Below are 11,991 nucleotides of genomic sequence, written 5' to 3'. Positions count from 1 at the left end.
TTCTCTTATGTATTTGTTTCCTGACACCTCTCCTCTCGCTTCTCTCTCTTCCTCAAAGGAAGTATTTACGGGATGTTGATCGCCAGGTTTTGGCCAAGCGAGCATTTTTCCTAACTGTAAAAGTCCTGGAGGACAATCTGAACAGTCTCACAGGGGTAAGGAAGCACAGATCACTACACACATACTAAGAGCTGAGAGCCGCTCAGTGTTTCAGACGTCTGGCATGCACCCACTGCGTGTTTTGACAGGTTCTGTTCTCTTTCAGGTGTCTGAGCAGCTTCACAAAGCGCCTGCGCCCTCCATGGGGGAGATGACCACAACGGACGCATCCAACAGGCCCAGTTCAGAGGACAGCAAACATGCACTGCCTAAGAAGCCTGGGCTCACTGAGGGAGCCTGTGCCACTGACACAGGGCCCAGGGAAGCCTCCCAGGCACAACTCACCCCGCCGCCGCCATCCATAGATAAAGGTAGTAAGGTTCCGGAGAGCTTCCCTGGGAAGTTGGAGACTTCTGGGAGTGAGGGGCACAAAGCGGGGCCTGAGGAACCCATGGAGATGGACCCTGTCAGCTGGAGGAGGCCCTCTGCTATCACAGATTCTCAGGGCAACCAAACAGAGGCTGAGACCTCCCTGAGTGTCGTGGAGCCCCAGCAGAAAGTGAGTGACAGCAGCCGGACACCAGAGCTGTCTCTAGAGGAGCTGAGTATCAGTTCCAGACAGCAGCAGCTCCAAGCCTCAGCACCCAAGGTCACTGTGGCAGGTAGTGGGACTGATCAGGGGTCACTACGGAGGCCAAACAGGAAAAGGAAGCTTCTTGACGATGTGGAGTCTGGAAAAACGTTACTGCTCGATGCCTACAGGGTTTGGCAGCAAGGCCAGAAAGTCATGACCTACGACCTGGGACGCATTGAGAAGATCATGTCAGAGACTTATATGCTCATAAAACAGGTGAGCCTCATCAACAACTGATAATTGTTGTGAATACATGCGCTCCTATAATTTTTGCAAAGTCATGCACGCTTGATATAAGCCCTCTTAAAATACTCTGGTCTTGGGAAACCCCTCTTCTAACTGAATTAGTAACATTAGAGCCACTGTTCAATAGGGACTTTCCCTCTTTCCGTTTTCAAACGCTGCGACAAATCTAAGGCATGAACTGCGGTTGTGCTTCTACACTCAGACTAAAGTCACAGGTTGAATTTGGGTTACTTTCTGTTGTTCTCCTGAAACAGGTTTTTGATTCTAGAAGTAGCCCAACTGGGTATTTCTAAGACACTGGGATTTTTAAAAAATTTTTACGTGATGTCACGAGTATGTGGGGAGCTGCTGTTGATATCAGTCATTGTTGATTTCTTTTTCCGCTCCTGATTAAACTTGATAAATTTCTCATCACCGCATTGCCACAATTTATAAATTGCAGTGATTGAAGTGCTGAATCATTTCCTAGTGTCTGTCAGCCAGTTTATGCTGCCATACAGAGACTGTTGAATGGTGAATTGGCCTGCAGCTAATGATGTTTTTCATTATCCATTAATCAGTTGTTTTGGTCCAGAAAATGGTGAAAAATGTTGATAACTGTTTCCCACAGCTAAAAGATACCAAAGATATTCAGTTTCCCGTCAAACAGGACTAAAGAAATATTCACATTTGAGAAGCTTAAATCACGTTTTTCCTTTTAAAAAGGACTCAAAATGATTACTCAATCAAAATAGTTGTAGATTAATTTACTAGATTTATTGAGTGATCATTGCAGCTCTAGTGGTGAAATACATGTATTTAATGGCTGTAGAACTGCTGTCAAAGAGTAATAATGTGTCCTGGCACAGTGCCAACACACAGACAGATATTATAACAGATTATAGCAAAATTGGGGGACTTCTGTCTATTAAGAAAATGTATAATCATGTATTTTAATTCAGATTTTAGAAGCAGGGAGAAGGTTGCTATCTGTATAACTTCTGTTAAATTTGTAGGTCATTATGTGAACTTGCACAGGAAGTGTACAAGAAAAAAAAAAAGTGAGATGTTTCTTTGTGTCTCTCTAGAGCAAATGTTCCTCCGTTGTTGAAAGTTAGTCCAACTCTAGCGCTTTCTGTGGCGTACACAGAACAGCCCACATCAGCTTATATAGCCATATTGAGCTGAAGATCAATGCCGGCCCCACAGAAGTTGCCTTGTCACTGGCTGTGTAATGCCAGAGAGCTGTAGCAGGAGTGGGAGGGCGGTAGGCGACGGGCAGCTGAGGAGGACGAGAGAGCAGAACTCTGAGGAGCTCCAGCAGCTTTTGTTTTTTTGTTTTAGGTGCTCGTGCTGCGGCTAAGATCTGTTCCTGTGCTCTTTAAGAGACAGCAAAGAGAATATTTCTTCAGACACACCCATCAGAGAGAGAGAGTAGCCAGAACCAGCCACGACATGTTTCCTGTCACCAAATGAGTTATGCAATTAATACGCTTGGACATTTTCCAGAAGCATTTCTGATTGTGCACCTACTTGCACAAACTGCAGACTCTGTGGTTTTATGGTCGGATGCATTGCACAGCTGCATGCAGTTACAGTTCAGATCTGTGCCTTTCATCTTTTTCATCCGTGTTTATGTTTGTGTTATTACTTCTGCGTATTTCAGTCAGATATTTTCCTTTCTTGCAGCTCATGTAAAGGTGGAACATTTCAAAGAGCCTCTGAGCTGTTTGGTCTAGACATACATTATTGTGATGGCAGGAAGTACTCTGTATGTCACATTAAGTGGATGGTTTTATTGATGTGAAAGAGAAGCCTTGTTGAAATTCTAATATTTATTTTAATAGTGATATTGATAAGTCATCACTTGGCATCTGTGTGTGCTTTGCAGTGAGCCAGACATGAATTGAAAAGCTGAGAGCTGTCGTCTCTGATGCACCGAAGCTTGACTCAGTCCATTTAACAATTGGCATCATTTTTAAAAGTAGAATGAGGCTGCTGTGAAAATCCCTCCCTTTGGGGGTCCCTGAACCGCTGCATACAACAGGCTGCTGGAGGCAACAGAACAGCTGTGTGAACAAGATTACCGCTAAGTGTACGATGTTGGGTTGTAGCTAAGCTTGCCAACTCCCACACATCCACTAGCTGTTGGGCTCTTAATGTGAGCCTTTCTTTACTCGTGCTATGATCAGAGGCAGAAGCTCGGAAGAAATCCTGCTGGCTTTGATACAGAATCAGAAAGAATTAGTTGTTGGTTTGGCATTTAGTGTGAAGACTTGGTGAGTAATTAACATGGTTCGTACACAGGACAGCTCACCTCAGACGTATATATGATGAATCTGCTGTAGTACGCTCTCTGCTCCCACGTTGCATAATGAGCTGAATAGAAAGAGAGGTGTGAAAGGATTTGACAGTGTGGAATATAACCATGTGTAAATGAAGATGTGTCTCTGTGCCCTAATGTCCTTGTTCTGCCTGTTCTCCTGTCTCAGGTTGATGAGGATGTAGCTCTGGACCAAGCTGTGAAGTTCTGCCAGATACAGTTGGCCACTTCTGCCCAAAGACAGGTAAAAACTCAGCATGCTCACCTGCCATCTTTCTGCTACGTCTACAGTTTCTCTCCCCTGTGCATCGTAGCTCACACTGTACTTTATACAGAGAGCTAAATGTACTATGTCCCTGAGTTATCCAAGTTGATGCCAAATGCTTGTTTTCCCCCTCGTGCTCAAATGATTTAAGGCAGCAGCTTTAATTTGCTGACTTGATGAACACTGTTTTACATAATATGCAGCCATGAAATGATGATTTCATAACAACATTATGTCTTTGATTGCAGCAGGTAAAAGTTTGCCCAAGCACATCATTTCTGATTAGCTGCAACCATCATGGCACTGAACTCGGGGCTCATTAAAGCCTGGTCCCCAGCATGGCGAGCTTTACCCGCCAAAATAAAATGTCCCATCCTGATGTTGTACATTCCCCATCTGCCAAAGTAAGCAGGTTAAATGCTAATTGATCATTTACTCCTATTTAGCTCATAATAGCAAGTTTAAAGTGGCAATTTCAAAGATTTTAACTGGTTATGAAACGGTCTCAGTTTAATACTGGTGCCTCTATATGACCTACATAAGCACAGCACACCATCAAGGAGAAGACTGGTTATTTCTATATAGTTATTCTGAATGCACATTCCCCTTGAAATCAATGGAACCGCTTTTGTCCACCAGGGGCCACACGAATCAATGAAAAGTTCCTTGTTACTGCTTTAAATAAATGTCTGTTAAGTCACTATCTTTCACCAAATGAGATAACACAATGGTGACTGAGCTTATGACCCAGTGATGAAAGTATTGTAATATTTAAATACAGTACAGTGCAGTATGAAGAGCTGGGTATCAGTGGTGACATTCCCAGAAACAAATGCTGTATTAAAGGTTGAGTGTGTAGCTTTTCAGAGGTTCTGTTTGCAGAAAATATAGAAATATAATGTGAAAAGTTTTGTTTTCATCAGTGCATAATTAGCCTGCTATAGGAATCATTATGTTTTGTTGCCTTAGAATGGCTCTAGATAGGGGTGTTTGTGTTTTGCGGGCGAGGGGAGGGTGAAGCGACGAAGTTGCGATCTGCAGCTACACCACTAGATGCCATTAAATCCTACACTCTGGTCCTTTAAGTTCCTGCAAACCAAACATTTCCTACTGCTGCAGCTCCACATTAAAAATGTGTTTTTTGTTATCTACTAGTCACAGGAAATGCCATGTGTTTGTCAGCACACGCGCCACCGTTCATTAAAAATGTCGTCTACAAAACGAGACAGCGGTCGTTTTGGGCAATTTTTGAGGGCAGATGAGTTTGAAATATTGCAGGCAGTAATGGAACAAGAAGGAGCAGCCACAGTGAGCTATTAGATGAGGAGCTGCAGGCGACAGGCTGCACACCTCCAACTTCTCAGCAAGGTAACCAACTCCTTTCACTTTCGCAGACTCATGCGGTGTGCAGCATAAAATCAGATCACAGTTGCTCAAAGACAAAACGGAGAAAAAGGCCAATTATTGCCTGACTTCTTTTATCAAACAACAATGGTTTGTTTTGCTGCCCCTGGAATTCTGTAGTATTAAAGCACATCTGCTCTTATTGTTAGTAACTAGGTGTCAACAAATCAACCGGGACTCAAATCTCGAGGATTGCCACTTTAAGGATGAACATTTGGTTGCTGTGTTATATGTGTGGGGAAGTAACATGTAGCATATGTAGTAAAATGTGCTAAACTGATAAGTAACTTGAAATAAATTCCTAAGATTTATTCAAGTCAATCGTGCTCCAGCCTGCCAGGCCTAAATATAGCCCCGAGTGTGGTGTGAATGCTCCCTGTTGTCCCCTCAGCCTCACACAGTAGTTCAGCTGAGCTTTGCTATGCATGCTTCTTATTTGCAGGGGCAGTCTGCATATGATTTACAAGGCAAAATGACAGAAGTGTCTAAATACATTAAATAAGTATGTCTGATGTGCTCTGCTGGTGCTAAACCAACTATTAACTCAGCTTTGTCTTCAGCACTCATATTCCTCATCGAATCATTAGCTGCTCTGCCTCATCCTGTGTCGGTTACTCCCTCTTCCTCACATCCCTCCTCCTGCCCACACAGTCAACAAGGGTCTCTCTGCCCACATCCTGTTGTCACGGTGATGTTCCCCGAACCTCGGGCTCATGAGAAGTAGCTATGGGCAAAATGAAATCTCTCTTTTCCTAGTTCGCTGATCCTATCATCTTATTTTCTGCATGAGTCTTTTTATTTGTCTTTGTTCGTGTTTGTCTGTGCATTGGTTTGTCTAATTTTAACGCCTAAACGCAACATCGTAGAGATAATGGTGCAGATGAGGCACAGAGCTGCATGCAACATTCCTCAAATGTGTAAAAGCCTGGTTGGAATCGCTATCTTATGTTATTACTGAAACAGCTGTGTGGGCACTTCAATTGTTTGTTTCCATGTAGAAATGTCCTCAATATCTTGCTGCACCTCAGGTCTGCAACAAATATTTTAAAAATGTATTTCAGATTAACTTTTTAACTTCCTTGCAATTGTGCACTACCTTGAAATTAAATCTAAATCAGAAACAGTTTCTTTATGCAGACAAATTAAATTAGAGGCGATGAAAGAAATCGAAAGGGACTGAAAGAAAAGGTGTTCATAATTAAAATGTCAGAAGACGCAATTAATATATATAATATATTATAAATAAGTTATAATACCAACTTGTGTCAAAAATTCCTTAAATTTGAACACAGGTTTATTTCATTATGACCATTTGTAGTTAAATAGGTGACTGATAGTTCAAATCTTTCTAAACACTTTACAGGAAAACTCCCGATTCTATTAAAATAACCAAAATGTTTAAAAGAGAGAGAGAAAAATTAGGGAATTCACTTTCTGAACACAGGGATGTATAGTAACAAAGATGTGTTAACTTGGATTGTCTCTGAACAAGTTATTTATTTTTAAATAAATAAAAAGAGGTTAGAAGACCAGGTAAACTTTTCATTACACTGTAAGAAAACAGGAAAGAGAGATGGGGAAAAAACAAGTAAATTAATTTACTTTAATTTAACTCCATAAAGTGTGACCTTGACTGTCGTACAAGAAACCCATTTTGACCCTAATTTAGTTAATCTGTTAAAAATTGTCTGTTTTCAACAGTACAAATTACCCAAGCAAAAATATTCTTTTAACATAACAGACTTCAGATTGAGAAATCAAAAGAAAAATTAAAATGAAGGCTTTACATCTTCCAAAGTTGGAAAGGGGGGGTTAATCTCTCAGATCTAGAATTATATCACTTTGCTCCTCAAACATTTTCTCTACTTCATAAAGCCAAAAGCACAATGGAAGAGCAACAAGTCTGTCTTCAGCCCTCTTTCATACACATTTACATTTTAACAAAGGATAAAAGCTTCAGTGCTGTTAATGTTATAGTAAGAAATTTACAGCAACATTAAGAGTCTTTATGGAACAATCCTTCCTTAGATAGCGCTTTAAAACTCACCATGAACCTGCTGTACAGAGAGGCCAGAGGGATAGAAACTATTTAATTTAATTTAATGAATGCAAACATTTAGTTCTTGGACCGGTCTGCAGAACAAATTTGGTTTGTCTAATGAATATGCAACTTAGAAATATTTTCCAAAGCAGAGCGATTTAAAGGAAATGATATGTGATCCAGAAACAAGTAATTCATTAACTGTGGAGTTTACAGATTCCTGCAGAAACCTTCTTTATAGATAGTGTGATGCAGTCTAGTTTACATTTATGGAAACATTATATTTAAGACAAATTACTTTAATGTAAGATGGAGGGAATGTTGGAACTTAACGAGGGAGCTTAAATTTAATGAAAATCTGTTTCCATAAGACTCCTGAAGTCTAGGCTAGGAGGCAGGCAGGAAGAGAGAGTAACACATATACAGTATGCTACCAATATCACATGTTACACCTAATAAAAGTCCTAAAAAGATGTTTCACTATGCTAACTTCACACATTCATTTTTAAATTTTCATTTGGGATTTTATTCCATTCCTCCTCGTTGTGTAGAGAAATGTGCTTCTCCCTGCTTTGCTCCTTAGATCGGGTTGTTTCAGGTCAACCACACCAGCCCCCGTATGGCGCTAATACGACAGGGTTTCTCTGCACACTAGCTCGTCCTGCAGTCTAATCTAACCGCTGTTTATGTGTAATTACTGCAGCTCATGTCGTGGTTTTGCATTCGGTTGTATTTGTGTGTAGCAGGAAATGTGAGTAGGCACCTCGGAGCTCTTGGCTGGAGGACGTGATGAATTCTTTGCCTGCTTCTTGCAGATTCACACATTCCCTCAAGCCCCCACAAGTGCAGAGCACGATCTGCCCGTGTAGTGCTGATCTGAAACACCGGCTGTGTTGGGCTCTGCGTGTTGTTTGCTCCCCCCGTATCAGGAGGAAAGCATGTCAAGACTGTATGACCTGTGCTCTTTGTTACTGTCACTCAAAGATATATTTTCATCATCTTTTTACTCTCTGCTACTTGGAGAGTTGGTGTATCTCTTCAAGAGGTTGGATATAGGTACTTCATTAGTCTCCTGTATATCAGCAGACTTTGGAAGGACATGGAGGTTTTAGTCATCAAAGAATACAGACATTGCTTCACAAAGGAGCTCCACTGTCAGTCCCATTTGGGCAGGCAATTTAATTAAAATGTTCGGTCGGCCGGTCTTTCAATTTTGTTGGAAAGATGACCGAACCTGTACACGACATCTACAGCTGCTCTAATCTGATTTAAAGCCCAATCTCGATAATTGCAAAGAACCATCTTTCAGCTCACGTTGTGGGACCTCGGCGTGGCTGCCAGCAGCCCACTCGTACCGCACAGCAGACACCCGAGGAGCCTACAGCCTGGCTGCATGCTATGTGCTGCAATTTTCTCAGGTACAGTGTTTTTCTAATGTACACAGTCCAGCTGACTTGTTGGTGTCTTTGTTGGCGATGTTTAATTCATGAGATATGAATCATCAAAGCTGGCGTCGGAGCTGGAGCATGCTTGAAGCTGCTGTGCCGCTCTGTGTCGAGCTGAAGGATCTGTTGCTGCCTAAGCTTTTGGAAGGCTACTCTGTTTGATTTGCCTGTGTGAATCCCGTAGGGAGCTGCATCATACATGGCTCTGATTCAGAGCACAATTTGACTTTAACTCTCAGTAGAGAGCCTGAGAAAAAATGCTATGAGAGCTGTGTTATTGCCAAATTATCCCGTGTTATAACGTACTGTCTCTGTCGAAGCCTGCTCCTCATGACAGCAGTGTGATGTGGCCTCGAGGCTTTTGCAACCTTAACCAAACTGTGATCCATTTAATAATCAAACATACCTCTGACATAGAAGCGCATTCCCTAGCAAATATAAAGTCATACTCATGCTTTTATAATTAATGCAGTACACTTCTGTGAATATAAAATCATGTTTCAGGCATACGACTAAAGAGCTGGATTTACGGGCTGATGAAGGCTAGTTTTCATCCAACTTTTCATCCATTTTTTAAATAGAAAACTAGAGAAGGTGTTTTCATTTCTTTTGACTGTGCTCCTCTGCGTTGCCATGACAGTGGCTGTGGGAGCAGGGCGGCTGTTGTCACAGGTTGTTTGTGCAGCTCTTGTGTTTTATAAGTGGTCCTCAAAAGGACAGGCAGGGAAGTGGCTCAGAGGGATTTAGTGTGGTGTAGAGCTGTGCTCCTCGCCAGCACCCAACACACAGTCCAGCAAACAAGTGAGCCTCTGAACCCCCTCAGGACGACACCGCAGCTCTGTAAAGGATTTCATTACTTCTTCTGTGAAAGAGCAGACTAATATTGCTGATGTGTGTTTGAAAAGTGCAGTGGTATCGACTGTGGCTCACTCTTTTGTTTTTTCCTCTCTGGCACTGAGTCTCTGACCGGGCTCTGTCTCCAGGGAGAGAGAGAGGATGTACGCTTCTCAGAAATCTACCTGAGCACGAGGGTTAGCGCTGCAGATGGGATGCCCAAGGTCAGTCACACCTCCTCACCACCACTTCTCTTCTTCTGTCTCCAACAGTCTGCAGGCGATGCCCCGACCACACCCAAGTACAAGGACCACCGCGACATCTTCTTCCCCGCCTCCCTGCCGACGCCGGTCCTGCTCAGCCACGCCGCCTGCCACCCGCTGTCCGCCCAGGACGGCCAAGCCAAAGTGGTGTACGAGCCCCTGAGCAAGCTGTCCAGACCTCAAGGCTCGGGCTTCCACGATCAGCCACAGCACAGGAGAGCAGCTAGCCACCCCGCTGCAGCCATGGCCTTCCTACCACACACAGGTACAGTGGCCCCGCTCCGACACGCCTCACCCGTATGTGTTTGTGTTTGCCACAGTGTCATGAAACTCAGCTTAGCTTACCGAGCTTTCTGACGCCAGGAGAGCTTTAAAGTTGATGTTTTGGATTTAAATCATGTGGTCTAGAAGGGCTGTCAGGGCTGTCAGTTCACTTTGTGAAGATCCTTACAGTGCTGTAGTCCGTGTGACCAGCGGGGGGCGCCTGTGGACTTCCACAGATCTGTTACATAACAGCAGACTCTGGCCTGGTTATATTCTGCCTTTTGGGTTTCCCCCAACAAGAGTTTTAGAAATCAGTGTCCTCCAGATTGTGACTGTCTTTCTGGCTGCGTGAGCTTCTGGAGGGGTTTGGCATAAGAACTGCTGATCCTCATAAAGAATATTCTGCAGGATACATTACAGTTAATCTCATGTTTAATATTCAAATATGAAATTCCTGCACCTAGAGTCAGAGGGCTCTTTTTTCAGCTCTTAGACCTTTTTCACAGCAGCCATTTTGACATGAAATAGTAGAGTAAACACAGGTGTTACCAACGCCTTAACCATTAAGTAAGGTGCTGTTTCATTCAGGTCAAACAGTCAGGGTGCTGCTACTGTTGACTCACTGGAGAGGCTCTGCTACACTAAATGGAATGAAACCTCAGTTAGTATCATTGGTAACAGCCGTGTTTACCCTATTATTTATGTCAAAAATGGCTGTTGTTGTTTTGTTGCAATTTCTCAAACTGCAGCTTCATTTAAACTCAGTAAATATCTTGCAGGTAACAAACTCAACACAGTTGTTGCTTTTAGGATCGGTGTCCCCCAGTATTACACAGACTTTACTCAAATCAGAGGAACCATCCAACCAAATAACATTTATTTCCATGCAACGAAAAGCCCGACCAGCTGTGTTTTGACACATGTAGTATATGAGGACATGGGTGCTGTTCTATTAACATGTTTCCCACCCTCTCTTACAGTATTTCATATAGTCAGGTTTATTTATATAGCAGAAGAGTTGCTGTACAAATTAGAGTGCACGCCACATCGATAGAAAGTAAAGTGTTATTTATTATTTAACCAGGAAGTCTCTTCAGATTGAAACCTCTTTTCTGAGGGAGACATGGCTAAGACAGCACACTGGTTACTATTTAAACAGAAATAAAAAAGACAAAAACAAAATCAATGTAAAACAGGAACAGAATAAAACTAATTATAAATTGTAAAAATAAAAGATTATAAAATACTCAAAAGCCACTGTATTGTCAGTTGGAGGGGCAGAAGACTGTTCAATCTGTATAAAACCAAACATTACTGATGAAAAGGCAAAAATGTTTCTTTCCTTATTATTGTGATATTTTAAACATTTTCTATTTTTGTAGCAAAGTTCAAACCTTTAATGAATTATCTGTCAGGCAGAGCTCTCCGCAGCATCCGTCTTGTTTTTGTCCTTAATTGGAAACCCTCAATGCTGCTTCACGGCCAACGTCTCTAAAAAATCTACACCGTGGAGGTCATGTGACCCTTATGTCATCAGGAAGAGAGCAGACTGCAGCGGACTGAAACTATAAGCTCATCAATAGAGTCTGGTGTCTGTAACCATTAGCTGCATGTTCTCAGTTTGTGTGGCTCTGTTATTAAAGCACACACACACACACACACACACACACACAGGTTAGCATCAAGCATCACTGCAGCACTGTGTATTATGTAATGGTTTCCTAGGCAACGTTAGTGGAGAAGGCTGAAAGCGTATTAGATCATTTTTGTTTTGGTTTGTGTCCGTCTGAGCTGCTGGGGGACGTCTGCACTTAGTTCCCTTCACATGGCTCCAATGAAGGGAACTCTAATGTCGCCATCAGATATTATTACACGTAACCTTCCACACAAAATGCAAAGAAACCATTCGAAGTTTCTAGTTGAACTGATCGACCAACCGATGCAGAAAAACAGAGTCAGTAATTAAAATTGTAAATTGTGTGTGATGTGAAAAGATGTGAGACTTTATTGTTAGTCTGTGTCACCCAGCACATTAATAATAACACAAACACTAACATTGAACTCAACGTGCAAGGTTGGCACTTTATTCCCTGTAACAAGTAAAGTCGCTGCAATTGTTTGTTTGTTTGTTAATGAGGACCCCCATTAGCACCCGTATCAGCAGTGGCTAATCATCTCCACACACACACACACA

The 11,991-nt window shown here is 42.3% G+C and overlaps 1 protein-coding gene across 4 annotated transcripts in view; it reads left to right on the top strand.

The window, feature by feature from the left end:
• Positions 1-11,991, top strand: part of cabin1 (calcineurin binding protein 1) — a 44,712-nt gene that overhangs the window by 29,243 nt on the left and 3,478 nt on the right. For all 4 annotated transcript variants that reach the window (XM_035657695.1, XM_035657694.1, XM_035657693.1 and 1 more), the window contains 4 exons: positions 59-155; positions 266-949; positions 3,451-3,525; positions 9,543-9,798. In XM_035657695.1, coding sequence (XP_035513588.1) covers positions 59-155; positions 266-949; positions 3,451-3,525; positions 9,543-9,798 — 1,112 coding nt within the window. The remainder of the gene's footprint in view (positions 1-58; positions 156-265; positions 950-3,450; positions 3,526-9,542; positions 9,799-11,991) is intronic.

This window comes from Morone saxatilis, unplaced genomic scaffold, assembly GCF_004916995.1.
Source record: "Morone saxatilis isolate NCDOM2014 unplaced genomic scaffold, NCSU_SB_2.0 Contig16, whole genome shotgun sequence".
NCBI lineage: Eukaryota > Metazoa > Chordata > Actinopteri > Moronidae > Morone > Morone saxatilis.
Note: the sequence above shows the minus strand (reverse complement) of the source record. Positions and strands in the feature narration are given on the sequence as shown.